General features: G+C 32.6%; 1 protein-coding gene across 3 annotated transcripts in view; it reads right to left on the bottom strand.

Moving 5' to 3' along the window:
- LOC124538290 (steroid hormone receptor ERR2) overlaps window positions 1-20338 on the bottom strand; it is a 34753-nt gene extending 14415 nt beyond the window's left edge. Inside the window, exons 1-2 of one of the 3 annotated variants that reach the window (XM_047115301.1) lie at window positions 19862-20338; window positions 19442-19582 (exon numbers count right to left, since the gene is read on the bottom strand). Coding sequence is in view for 2 of the 3 variants with exons in the window: in XM_047115299.1 (XP_046971255.1) it covers window positions 6431-6514 (84 nt within the window). In the remaining variant the exon portion in view is untranslated. Of the gene's footprint in view, window positions 1-6430; window positions 6682-14723; window positions 14877-19441; window positions 19583-19861 lie in introns of those variants that run through there. The other 2 variants (XM_047115300.1, XM_047115299.1) reach the window with 2 other exon arrangements.
- Between the last annotated feature and the right edge of the window lie 94 nt (window positions 20339-20432).

The raw sequence follows: 20432 nt of genomic DNA, 5'->3' as shown, positions 1-20432 counted from the left end.
ACGATCGAACATGCGACTTTTTACATCGCTATGCGGCAATATTAATAGGCACAGTTTCTGAGAAAACCCTGGTGCATTTTTATATTCCCTTCCTTCATTTTCAAACCACGACCTAAAAGAATTGAAACGTAAGTACTCTCTTCTGAGATACTTGCAATTTATCATTTTCATAAATTACTCGAGTTTCATTTTTATTGTACATTTATTTGTACAATTGGAAACTTAGTGTAAGTTTATTTGGTGGTAGGGCTTTGTGCAAGCCCGTCTGGGTAGGTACCACCCACTAAGGGTGATACCTACCCAGACGGGCTCAGTTATTCTACCGCCAAACACCAGTACTCGGTATTCTTGTGTTCCGGTTTGAAGGGTGAGTGAGCCAGTGTAACTACAGGCACAAGGGACATAACATCTTAGTTCCCAAGGTTGGTGGCACATTGACGATGTAAGGAATAGTTAATATTTTTTCAGCGTCATTGTCTATGGGTGATGGTGACCACTTGCCATCAGGTGGCCCATATGCTCGTCCACCTACCTATAAAAAAAATAAATAAAATAAAATAGGACTGTATGCCGTTACAATAGAAATATGCATAGTAAGTAATCAGACTACGCAACGCTCTAATAGAAACGGAAAAAAAGTTAGCGTCGCGACGGCCTATTGTTTATGACAACCGGACCTACCTCAACACGACGTTTATTGAAACCGTGCTGTATTTTTCCATACTTATCATTTTCTTATCTTATCATTTTTTTTTTCGTTACAAACCTTGCAAGCTATTGGTACCTATTCGATATTAATCAGTTGCCACGCTGTCTCAAATGTATACTTATAGATTAATATTCGCATAAGAATAGGTATTGTGGGTACTGTACAATTATGTGCAGTTTATTTTTTGTGACTCAACATTTATATTCTTAAAGTATGCCAAAACTAAATAATTCATTTTAACTTTGGTGTTGCATGAATATACTTTAATAACTCTGAATTTATTTAATTGACTACAAAAAACGGAATAGTCATATATTTAATTTATTTTAAAAAATAGCTCATTAAAGTCTCAACGAAACGATTATAAATTTCAAGTTACCAAATTTAAGTGGCACCGAAGGTCCCTTCCAGGAGAGTACGCACCAGCACGCGCTGTACGCATCGATCCGTAGAATCACAAACAGTAGACAATTTTAATATAAATATTAACTATACTCTTAAAAATTAAATAATTTTGAAATTAGCTCATTAATGAATGCATTAATATGGACTATTAAACCCTAAACTTGAAAAAGACGTGGGTTGAAAAAGATTTATTTTATATTTGTTACTGAGATTTCAGAAATTAACACAACATACGTTTAACATACATATTGTAAATAAATACTAAACTGACTACTTCTTCCTCGCTAAAAAGACCTCGACCAGTTTTTGCTCGATTTTTTTCATCAATTTTAAAATATAATTTTGGACAACTTGATTTATACTCCGCGAAACCATTTGTTCAGGCGTTCCGTACAGTTTGTTTGAGTCTGGTTGGGTTTAATATTAAAGAGTAGGTATACCTATATTGCAAATTTATTTCAGACAAGGAAATTCATTATTATTACATCATCAAAATTGCTCGAAACAGTGGCAAAGGAACTTATTTAAACAGCTGCCAATGTTGCCATATCCACATCGAAGTTTTGATTATGCATAATCCGTCGTAATCAGCTCGTTTTGATACTCTTTAAAAATACGAATAAAATTTAAAGGGCTTATGGCAGCTGCAATATTTTTTTCATATACTTATAATCTCAACGATCTTATTAGTATAGATATGCAATATTTGCGTGTGGTCTGCTGCCCAAGGTCGGCACATTAGCTATTCGCCGCCGGTCGCCGATGACTTCACTACAACATTTTTATCAAAGCGCTGTATCTTCGAGGCAGTTAAACAATAGACGACTTTGTTCGATCAGACAAAATAAATGAACGAACATAACGTTAATTTGATACAAATTTTAAATTTCGAACATTATGAACTTTTATTTAAACTTTACCAATAAATTTTTCACGCAAAATTACGATGAATCATTAAATAAATTTCGTGTTTAATCAGCACATATATTATACACATAATCGTATGTACACGTTATGTAAAAATTTCAATGTCAATTATTGTAAGGTTATTCACCTGTAGAGGTCCCGGTATTACTGAATAGCAATGGATAAAAACAATAACAATGTTATCAAATTTATTTGTGATGCAAATGTCGAAGCAGAATAATGAGAAAGGTAATAAAATTCGACAGCAATTTATGCAAATCTATTGCAACAAAATTACTACAGACGATTAGTTCACGGCTCTCATCATAAATCACATTCCTACAGTTTAAAAATAACAGTACGTAGTTAAGTAGGTGTTTATATAAAAACCAAGGCCTTAATACCGTGATTAGACCATTATAAAAAAAAATCCTCCAGAACAAAGGTGTCACATTTTAAAAACTCTAGCAACGAGTTTACGTCATAATTAAAAATGATCTTATCATATAAGCAATCTACAAAATGTAAAGAAAATAAAAAAGTCATTTAAATACAGTTCGAAGTCATATGTACAAGTTTAAAAAAAAAGCAAACTAAAATGAAAAGGTTACGAATAGCATTTTTAGGTAACGATTATAATTCTCAAATGATTACTTTTGGTTAATAATTCATCAATGTCAAACCGCGGGGCATGAATCGGACGGAGTGCATAATTAATGTCAGAAACATCATAGACATAATGGGTGCCTTTGTTCGAAGCAAATTAGCTAGCGCAAAACCGTCATATATAGCGTTACGTATGGGTAGGTCAGGTTCGCACGCCTACGAAAAGCTTCGCCCAGGCAAATTCGGCGGCGGCTGTGAGGTAAAAATAAATAGTGGGGGTATGACAAGCGGGTTTAGAAGTAGGGGGTGGCGGGGGGAGGGGGTTGCGTCTAGACTGCGGCCTTGACCGCGCCTGTTTCCGCGCGATCGAGGTCGAGTCGCCCCTCAGCCCACAGACCGAGTGCGGGGCGATGGCGGACTGGAAACGGTATATAGTAAACCATACGCTCACCGTTCGAACACTACTTGTAGGTAAATAATTAGTCAAACTATATATAGAGTTCGATATCTTAGTCATCGAATTAAAGATTAGGTTCGCCAAGGATTCCAATTTGAGAATTTAAAGGCATAACGAATCGAGGAAAAATCATTTTTTCATATATCATAATTGATTATGTGGATATAAAATGACGTTATCAAAAATAAGGTAACGCTGAATGCATTTAATCGATGCGAGCGCTTAATAAATTAGTCACGACCAAAACTCAAGCAATGAGGTACGATAAAAATTAGCTAGAACAAGGCGGTCGGTAAGGCGCAAGGCGGCGTCGCGGTCTGTGAACTCTAGCGATTCGACATTGCGCCGACATTGAGCCGAGCTAAATAATGCAGATAGCGGAGGGTTAACGACCGACAGCACCCAGTATCAGCACGCGGACGAACGTAACATTCAAAAGAACCTGAAGATAGAGAACGTGACGCATGTTATGTAACCACGCTGTTGCGACCTACCCCAAAAGCGAACTTAGGAGCTCAATTAGCACCACGCGTGAGCCACGAGTTCCGGTCGCAATGACTATAACTCCTTCTAGATAACAAAAAAAAAAAAAAACATTCGTAAATGTAACATCTTCCATTTTAGCTCAAAGCTCATTTTATATTGAAGAAATAACAATTGAAATCGCTATTTCGGTGATTTTTTTAGATTGAATCGCGATTTTTTATTTCTATTTTTTTTAACAATTCCTTGTTTAAATATGAATTTCAAATCAATTGATCCTGAATTTTACATCAGGGTGTTTTGTTTTAATGAATCTTGCATGATATGAGGAAAGTAGGTAAAAGTAAGATTAGAGGCGCCGTACAATTGCTATTAGGAAATTATTCGAGGGCAGTGGATACACGCAGACTTAGCCGCGAGGCCCCCTCACCTAGGGGGCCGTGTAGGGAGGGGAAGAGGAGGAGCTCACCGGGTGACATTGCGCGGGCGTCGACACCACGCCCGACCTACGCCACGGCTCGCGACACGCATGCCGCGGAAAACTACGTCTCACTTTACGATATCTAGACTTTTTAAATATCATTGTCGAATTAAAAAAATATTTATTAAACATCACATTGATTTACTAGAAAAAAATCTGTACCAAAGCTTCCATATTGAAAGATTCCAAAGATACATTTAAAAAACAATAAAATTGAACACGAAACAGCCTCACTGTAATGGAGAGTCCATTATCATCAGTCACAATATCTGAAGCAAAGATCGCCATCAATTATTAAATATTATTTAACATCAAACTGAATTTATAATATAAAGTCTAGGAGTTTTAGAAACAGGAATAGTCCGTAAATATCTTACTTTCAAATTGGACTGAGCTAGAACAAAACGGATACAGATTCGGACGGACTCAATCAAAGACATTTGCTTAGGACACTGTAAACTTACATACATTTATTAGGTCAGTGGCACTTGCCCTTGTGTAAACGGTCTGTCTGTCAATTTCCTTTAATTCTATTATCTGAGTCATCTCATGGGAAAACCTAGAAGTTGAATGAAAATCTACCACACGTGTCCCTTTCGTCAAACGAAGAGTTGCCTTTGCCCAGCGAAAGTAACATGCTATTACTTTTTACTTGGTCTTGTCTTCGTAGCAATAAATATAAAGCCTTAATCTTTGACGTAATTGGAAAAATATGCTTGAGACTTATCATGATAAGCTATTTTTAGACTAAACGATTCTTAGCATGCTATTAAAACATAATACAGTTTCAACACTGTGCATATTACCACTAGATAGTGATGCAAATAGACTGAATTAAACTGGGTTACGTTTAGTTTCTGGTATTCCTTGTTTTTTATGTTTATCTTTAAAGTTTTCAAACCAGTTGAATAAAACTAACTTCCCTTGATTGTAGAACTTTGTCTAAGTCTTAGTAAGTAAAATCCACTGATCATATAGATACTTATTCTGACACCAAATAAAAATATACAGTATTGGTGTGTTCCGGTCTGGAATATGGGCTACATTCACTACAATCAAGGCAACAACATCTTAATTCTCAAGGTTGGTAGCGGTCTAGTAATAAAAGAAATGATTATCATTTCCTTAAGTACTTATATTTATAGATGGCGTATTTGATATAAAAAAAAAAACTTTTTTTGTCCCTGGCAATAAAAACTTCACTTTCTAATGGCGGCACTACACTTGGCGTATCGAATTGCATATTTACGTTGATTGTTCACACATCGTTCGTTCAGCATTATTGACCTACTATAGCAATATTTTCCTCTATATGGGAGACGTTGTAAAACTATTAAGTCAAATATTTAATGCAATCGCTAATTCTTTAAGAAGAGTGCTGTGGGGTATCCTAACATGAGCTATCTAGTGTCCATTACATATTCATTAAACTTTTGTTCTGTACCTACAATAGAGCAAAGTATTACCTATAGATGAAGCTTGTTACACAATACAAGAATATATAGGCAAAAATAGGAGTTTATTGAATTCCGTGGATGACAAAAATCATCAAACGATCTCTAACAAATTAAAATTTACTTTAATATATTATGGTACCTGTGTAATGAAAAACTTAGTTAGTTAGATACATCTGCCAAAATATGTTACTAACCTAAACATTATCATCAACCATTGTTATTTTAATAACGCAAATTAATAAAACGAAATTAGTAATTTGAAATATGGAAGATTGCAGGATACCTTAAATTTAAAAGATGCATAAACAACAAAAAATTTATACTAATGCAGTTCGTTGCCACCAATTAATTTAAGTTTTGTACTTTTTGCATAAAACATAGACGGCAAAACCTGATGATAAATTGAATGAATATGAAGGCCAAATGTTGAATTGATTATTTTATATTATTTTACGACCATCAGCGCATGCAATTTATATCGTCATAATTATACAGAATACTTTACCAAACACAAAAACAGATTCAATAATATTAAAAAAACAAACCCGAGTTTATTAAAAAAAAACCTAGTACAATATTTAAGTGGAACATACATCGTTAAAGTACCAAAACATTTATGTCACACAACGAGCCCGTTAATAAGATTTGCGTTATAAAAATACACAAGATGCTTTTAAATAAATTTACAATTTAAACTGACACATGAACATCTCCTTTGAAGTGCTTCTAATCTTTTTTAAAGGAAAAACCGTCTGCTTTCTCTTCTACTTATATAACTTTAAACTTTTAGATAATAATATCGTTCGTAGTAAGAAAACTATATTGTAAACAATTATTATCTACACGTGTACCAATAGCAATATTTACTCTATTTAGATTCACAAACTATTCAAGCTATGACAATGTTTTAGATTTCCTGTACTCACGCATTTTTTTGGGTTCCAACGCACTTTGAAGGGATCAATGGGGAAGTTCCAATTTACCTCTATGGCGCACATTGTTACTGTCATTTAGAACTACTAGAACACTGCCTCCTTAAGTTGTAAAACAAAGCAAATACGTTTCGTTTCTTAGACATTCGGAATGTGTCAAAGTTTTAGCGACTAACGCCTAAGTCGATACAACGCGGATGATAACTGAGGCGACAGTTACGCACTGCGCTCACGCATTGCGTACGCTACGAGCACGCTCGCCCCACCGTATCGGCGCACGCGCCGCCCCACGCAGCACCACGTGCTTTTAGCCTTTCAGATTGGTCCCTTCGACTGCGAATGATCACATGCAGCGAATGAACGCCCTTCGAGACTGTACCTTTGTAACAACGACGAATAAACGCGCCGCTATAAATTTTCCTGAAGCTACGCCAACTACACCGAGACGCGATTGGTTCAAATACGTTGTGTATAAAGTAACTAATGATTTCCTCTGTAAAGGTTCATTGAGTTCGTAATAACCTATTCACGCTTATAATAATCGCAATTTGTTTTTTCTATAAATTTACATAAGAAAATAATTATCTCAACTTTTACTTATGTACCTAGAATTCAAAAACTTGTCGCTAGTTTTAAATAAATTAGCTATATGAGATTATCTTTATAAATGAAAAAAATCTCTTCCTGTATAAAATGTATAATAATCATAATAAAACAAGTTAATAAATCTCCTTAATATGCACAAAAAATGCACACTGTAGTACTAGTGTAATAAAACTAGGTTTTACATTAAAAGTCACTGGTAGGTACTCAAATATGGTAATGGCATTATTTGAAATCTTACGTCTCATACCTACTGATGTGTACAAAACATCTCTGAGCTTTCAATGTGCTACAATGTACCCATACATACGAAGAAGTTTCACCTAAATATTTCAGAAGGTACCTACTAGTTAAACAAACTTTATAATTCACAATAAACACGACAAATGCCAAGTATATAAAGTACTTACCTCTATTTAATAAATAATAAATTACAACGAGCTATTAAATATTCAGCGAGGTAGATCGGTTTCAGATAAATCGCCTAAAGCGCTTTTTAGACAATCGAAGGCCAACATGATTGTAACGACAGCCTTCGCAACACTTACGTACCTATGCATATTAAGTTGCATTAATTTGTTAGCAAGGTCCTAATTTTGCATTTTATATAAGTAAATGCCCATATTACATAAATCACGTAGATATAAAATAACTAGTGTTACATTTCGGTATTGAAGTATAACCTTGTCTACTTGCAAATACTTTCTACAAATAGAATATAAATTAGTAAACCAATGAAAACAATTGCAGATATTCCATTTTTAACATTGAGAAATAGCCATGATATTAAAGTCTTTGTGAACAGAAAGATAGAAGACTTAACAGGAAAACTTTTGCTCGATTGCCTTGTTTCTCCTACCCATTGCTACCCGTATCTTATTCGTATCGTACCTACTTGACAAATAGGTAGGTAGGTATTAAAGGTTCATACCCTTCTCTAGGTCTATCTCAACTTTTACCTGTAGTTATTGCCTCTATGTAGATATCAATAAAGTCTGGTAGATGTCAGTCTAACATTACAGATGCTTACCTATGTACCTAGTTATTCGTTTTAGCTAAGACAATCTCTTTAAAAGATAATAAGGCATCAAACAATTACAGATATTCCATTTTTAAATTTTGAAAACGAAAATGAAAAAGCATTGATACGTCTAAAATATTATACAGATAGAAACAATAGTTATAATTTATCGACGTAGACCCTTTGGAATAAATTCTTGATTTACACAAAAAATAAAGTAAACTATGTTGGGAATGGAAAACAAATAAATATAACAAAATGCCGAGGATTTAAAGCTGTTTGAGAATAAAACGCGGCCTAGACAGACGGACGACGAAGAACGCGGTCGTAACAATCCTTTAGATAGACTTATATTGATAAGGTATAAATAAATATCATTCAAAATATCTCAACACATCATTAAGAAGTACCAAGGCAAATAATAAAAAAAATAACGGTAGATAACCTAAACAACATTCCTAAACATCAATGTTATGATTGAATATCAGCAATAAAAGCTTAATCAACGATTCGAATTTTGTGTTTTTCCTTAAAAGTTTATTAACGAAAAACGAACAAAACTCAACGTCTATTATGAAAACACCAACGAAAGTAAATAAACTGGAAACTTTAATATACCTTTATATACCAATGATGCGAATGAGACATTTAATAATAATATTTCAATTTTTTTCGTTGATAATGAATTGTGAAAGAATAAGGATACAATAACTTCTAACCTATGAAAATTTAAATGACTAAAAGTAAAATCAAGAACAAGTATAAAAACAATACAAAAGCTTGTTGTTTGAAAAATATTTAACGAAAAATTTGAAGGTAACATATAGAATTTACTAATAGATTAGGTTTATAGTATCCTAATACCTGAAATAAAATGCAGACGGACAAAAACTAACACGGTCGGACACAAGATAGCTAGCTATATACGAAATACCTCGGAAGCATCAGGCACACATCTAATAGGTAAAACTAATAAAGATTGCCATAATAGATACACTATTTTAAAATATGAAACAAATGGTAATTACGTAATACTTAAAAAATTGACAATTATGCAAATTAACATGCAACACTGACGGAACGCCACGTCTAATTAAATACATCATAACAAAGAGTTTATTTACTGTATTACGTTTAAAAAAATAATTAGTTCAAATGGAAATATTTTAAGTGAATATCACAGTGAATATATAAATATTTTAGTATTTAAGTCTTAACCATTCATATTTGTAAAACAAGGTATGATATTATTGATAACGCGACTCAAGGTCGTGGCTGTTTTTTTATTAACATCTATGTATTATACATACGATTATAGCAAACGAAATCATCTAAAGAAGTATCAACTAATTCGACATCGAGGTTACTCCAAACAATGACATCTCTGCTTAAAAAAATAAAGTAAATTTTAAAACGGAACTGGCTGAAAAAATAAATCTCAACAAGTATTAATATAATGGGTACTCAGAGCATAATTTAGAAAAAAAAATTAAGACATAAACGGTTTGAGCTTGTATTGTATTAGCACAAGGTAAAAGAGAGGGGGTGCTTGGTAACGAGATGGTCCCTTACTATTTTTTTGGCGTGAGGTTCCTGATCAATAGGAGGTTAAGAACCACTGATGTATACGTTGTGTTAGGGCAGGCACGCGGCGACGGCGCGCCGGGCCGCCAGACTCGAATCGCTTTTTTGGCCATAGGGTTGTCGCTTATCGGTTATTTATGAGACTATTGCGAAATAATGGGACCTGCTCCGTCGCCATATTAAAATTGTTTTTATGATTTAAGGTGTTTTATATGTTTACGAATCAATAAAGAGCAATTAAAGATAAATCATGCTTTATTAAATTTTCCCAAAATTACCAAATAGAACAAATTTAGATAAATATTTTTTTTAAAACTTGTCATAGAAAGCAAAATTTAAGTGTCCCTCAGTGTTATTAAAGGAACTTGGAGCTTTTTACTTCAGAATAATCGCAGACATCGCGGTATAGACATAAAAATAAGGCAACCCTATGACAAAAATAATTGTGTGGGAGAGGCCATTCGTGGAATAGCTCTTTCTAAAATGTGTGCGTGTTGTATAATATGTACATAATCGAAGCAGTGTGCGCCGCCGGTTCATTGTCAAGGCCAACTGCCAAATCTCCCGCTCGAGCCCCTTCCCCCCACACTCCTACTCCTTCATGTCAATTATACGATTTCAACGAAGCCAGCGAATTGCCGACTAAGTATTCCTCGGGCACTGAAGCCTTCTCCCCATCGGCCCTGAGCAAAACAGCAATACGTAACGCACAATAAAATTAGTTTCAAACGATATAATTGACTCTCGATTTCGACTACAGACTAGTAGGCATTACTGGCCGTCGACGCAATGATCGCGTATTTTTAACGTCATCCATCACATTCCTCTTTGTTTTAACACGCTCGGCTTGTTACTGTTTTATGATTGTCAACAGCATTGACATAAAACGTAGACGATAATAAAAACAAAAGTCGGTCAACATATAAGACATTGTAGAAGCAAATCACTTAGCACTATTGAACTCTAAATACATAATAAAATAATATAGGACGTATGTATATCATGCAGCTCGATAGCATATCAGAGAAAAAAAAATACTTGGTCAATATGTAAGGCAAAGATAATAATTAGACGTAATAGTTAAAATATATCTAAAACTTCATAATAAAAACAACAAAGTAGAATATTTCCAACAGCTTCTGATAAAAGGTCAAGCGTCATGCATTTCTATCAAATTCAAGATTGAAGTCCGACTCTTACTGTTACAAATAATGATTTATCTGATAGATTCCTATATGTTTAATTTAAACGCGGAAATAGTACTACATTTGAAATAGTTGCATTCATATCAATGTGTGAAATGTCCATGACCATAGTTTTATGATCTCGTGACCTAGTTGATACAAATATCTCTCTGCACTTGGTACGAACGATATGATAACGTATTAAACAAATTAAACTATTACATATATGAAAGAACTTGAGATTACTGCAAAGATCCGTGGACAAAATTTACGTATTTTAAACCTTTTACAGTCAAATTTTACAAATGATTTGAGACAGAACAGAATTCTACCTATAGCAGTATTTATCAAAAGTACTACTGAGGGAAAGTCCGGCACATTTTTAAAGCTTCACAATTATGTTTGTAGTCAACTAGGGATTACATATAACAAAAAGAAGATTACTTCATACGAATCAACTGTAACAATTTTAATTACAGTGCTGATCACGACAAACGATCGTGAACATATAAATACTCAGAGCTTCGATTACATGCTATACGAGTATACAAAATATCAAAACGTAAAAGCTGAAAAACTACCTAAAATTAAAAAAAAGTCGCTTAATATTTTTAATTGCTTGGTAATTGTGAATTTTTATGACGCTTAAAAAAGTTGTGAAAATGTTCGTGTTCGTAAAGTCGAAACAACTTACTACGTTACGAGTTAATACTCGTGATATTTCAATACGTATACTTTATGTGGACAATTATGTTTACTGATTATACATGCGTACTTTACCCGGTTATTAATTAAGGAATTAATTGATTATGAGATTCATTATGTCTGAAACGATTAAATTAGTTCGGTTCTGTTGGATAATAGTAATAATTTCGTTAATCGTGACTATGTAACACTATTGAATAATAATAAAAAAAACGTCCTTAAGGTTTTATGATCGGTAATAAAAAATAGAATTATATGCCTGATAGCAATTTAATGGTCGTGGAATAATTTCGGATCTACAATGTTACCACATGGGACACCCGAGATTTTAAATTTAAAATAAAAAAAAAGTATATGGACAAATGTGCAGACTACATTATATAAGCATGATTTTTTATTTTAAGATAATTGAAGATTGTTATATTTTTGGAAGAAAAGTTAAAAAACGAAGCGCAATTTAGATACTTATATCAATCAGTAACAACGTATGATCGCAAAAGTTCTTTTGGCAATGCATAGAAATATTTTGAACAAAAGATTTCTAATTTAAACTTAAGTATAGAGATTCGATTCCGTTATTTTATTATAACAACCAATGCAACAAGATATTTACATAAATCATTATTATCAAGGAGAGAATCAAATGAAAAATTGTAATAGTGTAGGCAGAAAAAATTACACTTAGACCATTATAAATTTTTAAACTTGGAATATTTTTTTATTTAATTAGATAAATACATTTCAAAATAAACGATAAGCAATAACCTATATATTATAAATATACCTATCATAATGTCGTCACGATATTAACATATGGAAGTAATGCAGCATTTTCGTATACCTATATGATAAAAAATCAGTCAAGGCCATGTTCTTTATCACTCGAATTGTGCAAAGTAGATTAGAAAGATAAACAATCCCCACTTAATGTACGTTCGTTTATATATAAGGAGAAATGTTAGTGAAAATGGAAAAACTTCGAGGCTAATGAGAAGATTATGTTTGCCTAGGTTGTATGTACCTAGGTAGGTATGTTAACTGCCACTTCTAGCCTAACTGTCTGCCGATTCCTCGTCTCGCCTTTGTGACATCATTATAACACGAGTAGTATAGCCATACCCATATCGTAAGCTTCCTATTATTGATAAACATCAAACAAAATAATAAAACTTCACTTCTACCCGGAAGGTAAAAACAACCTGAAATATATGCGCTATATAAGAATTTTAGATTACGAGATAGAGAAAGTTCGATAAAACCGCGGACGTTATCTTATTTTTGCTGCGACCCGGTGCTAAAAAGGCCAAAGTACATCGTTGAGTAATATTTAAATATTTTCCTATTTTATTTAAGAAAGTTTCTTTGAACTAAAATCAAATATTTTACGCAATAATTATGAAACAATTTACATCTTATCAAAAATATGATTTATAGATATTAACTCTTTTCGCAATAGGCCACAGGTATTGAAACTATTAAAAATGAATAATAAAGAACCTTTGCATAAGTCACTGAGAAAAAAAATCACACAACCTCATAACACATTAATAAAGCTCACATCTCTTTTATTAAAATTTCTAATATCGATCGCCCCACGGGTTTCGAGAGGCTCGCGTTGTTAATGTTCAGTTAAAATCAAATAGACTTTCAAACGTCGACCTTGAACGAATGCATATTCAATAGCACGTCTGAACAGGTCGTCCGACGTCTGGAGGTACTAAACAAATCAAATAGGTAGGGAATTAAATTGTGTAATAAGAATAAATCCTTGGGAAGTCTAAGCACTAAGGCACTGGCGTCGCGTGAAACGACAAAAAAATATCCTTAAGGGTTGTCGCTCACGATCGTGTATAGGAGCTGATTATTTTTTTGAGAAACTTCTTTGAGCACGATGGGAATAAAATTTCAAGGTCGAACTTCATCGCAACGTTTTATACGCATACGTAAATTTCGAGTAAAACGTTTCTGACGGTTTCAAACTTTGAATTTAATAACAAATAAAGAAATTGGTTCGGTCGATTTTTTTGGTTCCTTCGAATTTTTCTTATCATCAAAATATTATAAAATACGCTATTCAATTTTATTTTAATTAGGTAGGATGCAGTAGGAAGTAAAATTAAAAGTGAAAAATTACTTTATTAAATTTACGAAATATCAAATTAAAAATAAAATTACATATGATTTAATTAAAAAATTTTTAATACCGTTATTTGAAAATGTTTTTCTTTAAATATGATGTTACCCCACAGGGTCTTAAATATTTACAGTTCTAAGGTTAGTATCATGCATAAGGAATGAAAAACCCATTAATACTTGATGTTATTTCAGTGTTAAATGTGATTTTTTTTTATTTTTTTTTTCTGCTAACACCGTGTACGACAGCCTTTATAGAGGCTTAGCGCTAGACACAGATATGGCCGGCGGGCGATCGATCACGGCACGTTGGGGCAGGTCGGGTACGCGCTTTGCGTTTCGCACGTGTATCACCGGTGTATGAGAAAATAGCGGTTATATTATATCAAACGTGGAAATGCGTACCGTTTCACTGTAACGTGCTACGAAACAAAAACAACTGTTTCGACATGCCACCATGTAACGAAATATTTTTTTCTCGGTACGTAGGAAACGCGAGCGTTTAGAGGAATACTGAGCAGCTCTATAGAATAGATCGTTTAAAAGGACTTCCGCGCCGACGTTACGAGCCAGAATAGCGATCAGGATCTAAAGGTAATTTTTGGACAAGCGAATCAGTCAATTGTTAACCACTTGCGAATAATCATTCATTCCAATTTAACTTTACACAGGAACTGATCTATATAAAATACAAAAGTATTTAACTGGTAAAAACTTTTTTCGTGCTTAAATATATTTTTTATAATTTTCTGAAACCGACTAAGATATAATTAATGAACGTAGTTCGGCTAAATTCTAATGAGAACACTTAATTATGAATAAAATCAATTTATCATAAATGAAAATGAAATGTTTGAAATAATACATTCTCAGTAATTGCATAACAATGTTTAGAATATGAAATATTTTTGATAAGTAATTCAAGCGTCTACTGTGTGTTGATAAAATGTTAGGATAGGTCATGGCGAATCGCGTTCCGAATAAAAAAATACTGACAGCCGGCTCGCTCTCCCACATTTTCATATGAAACATTGAAATGTAATTAAATTGTACGAACCACGTCGTCCATCTCCATCCAGTCCATGTCGGCTTCTATCAGGTCGCCTTAATATTCGGGTGCAATGTCACGTTAGAGAACTGCGCGTCGCGACGTTCGACACACGAGTGCAGCGTCGTGTCGTGTGTTGCACCGAAAATTCGTTCCCGCGTGCCTCCCCGCACACCCCAACACCTCCTCTCGCGAAATTTTTCGAATCGTACAACGCCATCTATGGTCGATCGGAAGCCCACTCCCCCTTCGACGTAGCCTTGAACTTGACAACACATCGCGAGCGACCCAGTTTTGCGGCGAGTCCCCGCCCCCGCGCGCGACTGGCGCACATTGTCGCGGCTGCGTCAGCTGAATGGAACCGAGTGCAGCATAAAGAATATTTTCGCGCCACGCTGCAACTCTTGCTTTCATTGTATAATGTTACATCACGCACTTGCGCACGTATTTACATCGACTGATTAAAATTCCGACTCGTTTCGGACTTAACTTTAAACGTTTTGGAATGATGTTGACATCTCGCTACGTTCGTATTCGACCGTATCAACAATTGGACATTCTTGACGTATACATAACGGTTTTTTAAACGAATTTACTTTAATATGCCGTTAAGAAATACAATTAAAAACGGTAAAACTAAGTATAACACATTTCAGTACATGGATTTATTCATTAAATGCGCTTCGAAGTTAACTTACTGCATTAAAAATATATTCTTATTTCTTATATAATATATAGCTCACGTTATCAATATTGTTCACATTTAACACTGAATGAGCTGTTAACATTTTATTACCTTTACGAATAGTAAGTAGGTTTTAACTTATGAAGTGGGTATAAAATACAAGTATTCAGTATTATTGTGGCCTTGTTCGAAATAACGATTTCTTTGCGACATGATAATTCTTTTTTTAATTAAAAAATAAAATAAACAATTATTGATTTCATACAACAGATAATAAATGTAACAATAATTGCTTATATCTTTTTACGCATCTGTAATATTTTATTAATTAAAATATATACGATGTGAATTGAAAAATATATTGCTTATTTAATTTAATACTTAGTTAATTAAACAGGTATATTAATAATATCATGGATTTACAACATTTAAACGGCGTTATTTTTATTATTGAATATTAGTCAAACAAATGGCATAAATAATTTTACTTTTACATAATTTATAATAAGTTATAGGTATTTAAATGTTTGATTATTGGTATTTTAATTTTTTAATTTTTTATGAAATTGGTAGGCGGACAGACGTATGAGCAAAGCCCAACGACATTGAAACCGTAAAAAATAAATTAGCCATTCCTGACATCGGTATGCAGAACCGACCTTGGGAATTTAAAAAACTAAGATGTTATGTCTCTTGTGTCTTTACTCCGATGCACTGAACACATCAATACAAAGTATAACTGACAAAATAAAACCAAATCAAATGAAACTCCCTTATTCAATATAGAAGTTTACTTAAAGATTGTTAAATTAAACACTGCCACCGGTTCGGAAAAGAAAATACCCTGACCTGAAAAGAACCGGCGAAAGAAACTTAGCCATCCATATATACTTTTTATTTTATTTGTACATAGAGCTCACAACTTAAAAGAAGTGACTTCATTTCATAAGTAGTAAATATAAAACAAAGTCGCTTAGCGCAGTGTCCCCATATATGCTTACATCTTTAAAATTACGCAACGGATTTTGATGCCTTTTTTTGAATAGATAGAGAAGGTTTTTCGAAAAGAAGGTTTTTGAAACTGATAATTTTTTTAGTTTGTAATGTGATGTCGTAAATAAACAAATACTGTAATTATATCCAAACTGTTTAGTAATAGCATTGCACGCGCGCGAACCGGGTCGGGTTGATAGTTAAAGTATAATTTAAGGAAAACTCAGTCATCTATCAGGTAAAGCGTCCGGAACTAGTAGGGTTTTTTTTTATGGAATAGGTTGGCGGACGAGCATATGGGCCACGTGATGGTAAGTGGTCACCACCACCACAGCGTTATTATATAACTATGCCTTATATCGTCACTGCGCCACCTTGGGAACTAAGATGTAATGTCACTTGTGCCTGTAGTTACACTGACTCACTCACCCTTCAAACCGTAACACAACAATACTGAGTACTGTTGTTTGGCGATAGAATAACTGATAAGTGGGTGGTACCTACGCAGACGGGCTTGCACAAAGCCCTACCATCAAGTAAAAAAGTGTAAGGTTACGATTACGTAGAATTATTACAGAATACACACACCCTCATTCGACCCTCATTTTAGATGTCAAGAATTGCCTCTGTGATTGAAAGTAAAGAGAAGTAATTTTTTTTTTTTATATTGATAGTCGTACTGCAAAGATGTGAGAATAGTTTTATTACATAGAGTATAGGTATGGTATCTATCTCACTAAACTTATTTTAATAAATGTTTGGAAAAAATGTTTAATGAGAATTTTATTCCAAGGTTTTAAAAAATTATGAAAGTCATACAAGCTCATTCATACACGAATATTTGAAGACAAGAGCTCGGTATCATCTTCTCTGTTTGTCAAACGATTTACTTTCTTTGAAAACTATTTTAGTAACATGCTAATTCATTAGAATTTCCTAGAAATTGGAATAATGATTATGTTCTTGAATTACGGCCAATGAGCGAACAATAGTTAAAACAAACTGATGGCCAAAAGGCATTTATATTGAGAGTAAATAAGTATAACAAAACAAAAACTTGCACATCTATTAATAATTTCCGTTTTAAAAAAATATAAAAAAAAAAACATTTAGTTAACATACAAATGTTTTTTTACGAGTTTGCATTCGTATTCGAAAGCAAACTCTTGGGCTATTATATAATATCTGAAAATCAGTGCTGTGCATTAGCACAGCTTATACTGAGATGAACCCCTTGCTACCTACACTGTATTCTTTCAATTTAATTTTTTTTTTCCTGTATAATCTATGTAATGTATGTGTGTAGCAAAATAAATGGTTTAAATGGCTACCTAGTAAAAGAGTACTTTTTAAAAAGAAACGCCTGGAGTTAGGCTCGGGTTCCATCATAGGACACTAATTACTGTAAATAACAGCATTGTAAATCTGTTTATTTGAAAAGAGCAACTATGCGAGTTTCTTGCCGTTTCTTCTCGCTAGAAGATGCTTTCCGAAAAGGTGGTAGAATTTAATTATTGACGATTCAAAAAAGCTTCATTGTGAAGTTTACTTGAATTAAATTGATTTGATTTGCCTCTTAGCTAGAACAAGCCTATCTTTCAAAATGCACCCATGTAAAAAGAAAAATAGCAATAATAATAATTTTTAGTCACATTTAAACCAAAGACAATTTTTGTATCCAAAATAGCTATCTCGTCTGCAAATAATACTATCTTAACCAGCAATTTCCGCATTATATTTGGGATAGAAGAATCTTAAACAATACGACACGTCTTGGGCGTCTAAACTATCACTACGCAAAATATGACGTCGATCAGTTCTCGCTAGTAATAAAAGCACATATATCAATCAAATTATTTCGAATTTCAAAAACCAAAAATAAATTAATTATAATGACAGTTAATCGTCATAGATTGTGTTTCTGGTTTCCATACATTCCATACATTTCCATACTGTAATTTTTTGTGCATGACGGCATTAGTTGACAGATACAGATGTAGTTATAATTGCTAATGAGTTTACATGAATCAAAGAAAATCCGCTATTTAATTCCGCGTCAAAACAGGATATAGACATTTCCAGCAACCCTATTTAGAATAATTAAATATATCCCAGATTTAATCAATTAATTTGCATATTGTCTTATAATATGTTTGTAATTGCTGTAAAATATACATATTAATAAATTAATTATAATATACAATTATTATGTACGTATATTTTACAGAATATTTTGCTTGTAATCTATGTAAAAAAAAAATTAAAAAAAATTTGTTATTTTAATAACATAAGATATTTTGTATTGCTGCACTTTCTTTGTCAGAAAAAGTAAAAGATTTACATATTGCATAGCATACTCAAAACTTGAGCACAAACACCCGTGACATATTGAAAAGAATAAAAAAATCGATTCATACACACAAACAACTATTCTGAATTTTTATTTCATATATCTGCTCTTATAGACTCAAAATTGTCCCTAAATAGTAACTCATTCATTCATGTCAATACATAGCAACACTTGAATAATAAATAATATATTACATCTAGAACTGCCATCTAGTGTCAAACATGAGAACTTTTTTATTTTTTTAATAGACTTATTAGATTCCCATAAACACATATTAATTGTATTAACCAGTAAAGTATAAACATAATTGCCATCAATAAATCTTATGTTAATTAATTGCGACATTGCAATTAATTAATACTATAATCAAATTATGCAATAGCAGCTTTTAACGACTGTGTATATGGAATTAGTACATAAGATGCTCTTAGGGGTTTAAATTAAAAAAAAAATACTCTTCATCCTCATTGAAGCGATCCACACTTTATCAATTCACATGATTTATTTAAGTTAGCTAATTACTATAATATATAACATGTGAATCATGGCCATTATACAGAGAACAAGTTTGTTTCTGTAATAACATTGAGAAGTAACAGAAAGAACATTGCTTAAAGTTAATGAGATTAGGTTATTATTATTACTATGTACATAATAATATCATTGGATATAGATATATGTTAATAAAACTAAACTTACCTTATTTGTATTTGATGCAACTTGTAACAAGTAGAATATGTACACATTTTCTCATTATTCAAAATATTTTGTATCAATCCTTTTCTCTTAGTATCCAGATGCCAGAATTGTAAATCATAACATTGTTTACAAAGTGTGAACCTGAAATTTTTAACATTTAAATTTAGAAGCATATCCTAAGTACAATTTTTGTATGATATGATTGATGAAGGAAAACTTATTCGTACATTAGTTAAGCTGACATATTAAAATAACAGGAAAATATTACTGAGTTCAACAATTCAAGTACTTTTTTCTAACGTTATGTATTTTGGATATTAGAAATGTTAAAACACAAAAGTTCACTGTGACTTTAAATGATTACTCAACTCATTATGTAAACACAATAAATTATATATTTATAAAAATAAAATTACTTACTGAAATACAATTAAATGAATCGATGGTTGTTCCACATCAATAACACCATTAACTATTGTTTTATGTGCAATTATTCATGAAATAAAAATATCTAATCTTCTGTCAAATTCACTTTTATAAACATTCCAGAATTTAATACATTATTTTCTTAAAATTGTTCATGTCCGTAAATTTTTTCAAGTTTTAATGTTTTAAATAAATGGAAGCTCAGTGTACATTATTTAGAAAGCATTTAAAAGATACGAAATTCAAAATTTCCAATACCAAACAAGGTTAGAAAATTTGACGTTTCATAACATTTTTAGGTGCAACTGCAAGGCCAAATTTTGCATCGGAATTTTTACGTCACTTTTACACATAGAGGTTTAGAAGTTTTAGTAATTGTTTATAAAGAAGTAGCTTTACCAAGGCAAATCATATTTAACTATAGTGTGCTTTGAACGACACAATTATCAATTTGAATATAAATTTATTAAAAAAATATAAAAATAATTACTTAAATATTGTTAATATACAAATTATCCCTGTTGTTTTATGATCTGAGTCAATAAAGTGTGGTAACCTGTAACCC

The sequence above is a fragment of the Vanessa cardui genome, chromosome 20, assembly GCF_905220365.1.
Source record: "Vanessa cardui chromosome 20, ilVanCard2.1, whole genome shotgun sequence".
Lineage (NCBI taxonomy): Eukaryota > Metazoa > Arthropoda > Insecta > Lepidoptera > Nymphalidae > Vanessa > Vanessa cardui.
This window is presented reverse-complemented; position numbering and strand designations above follow the sequence as displayed.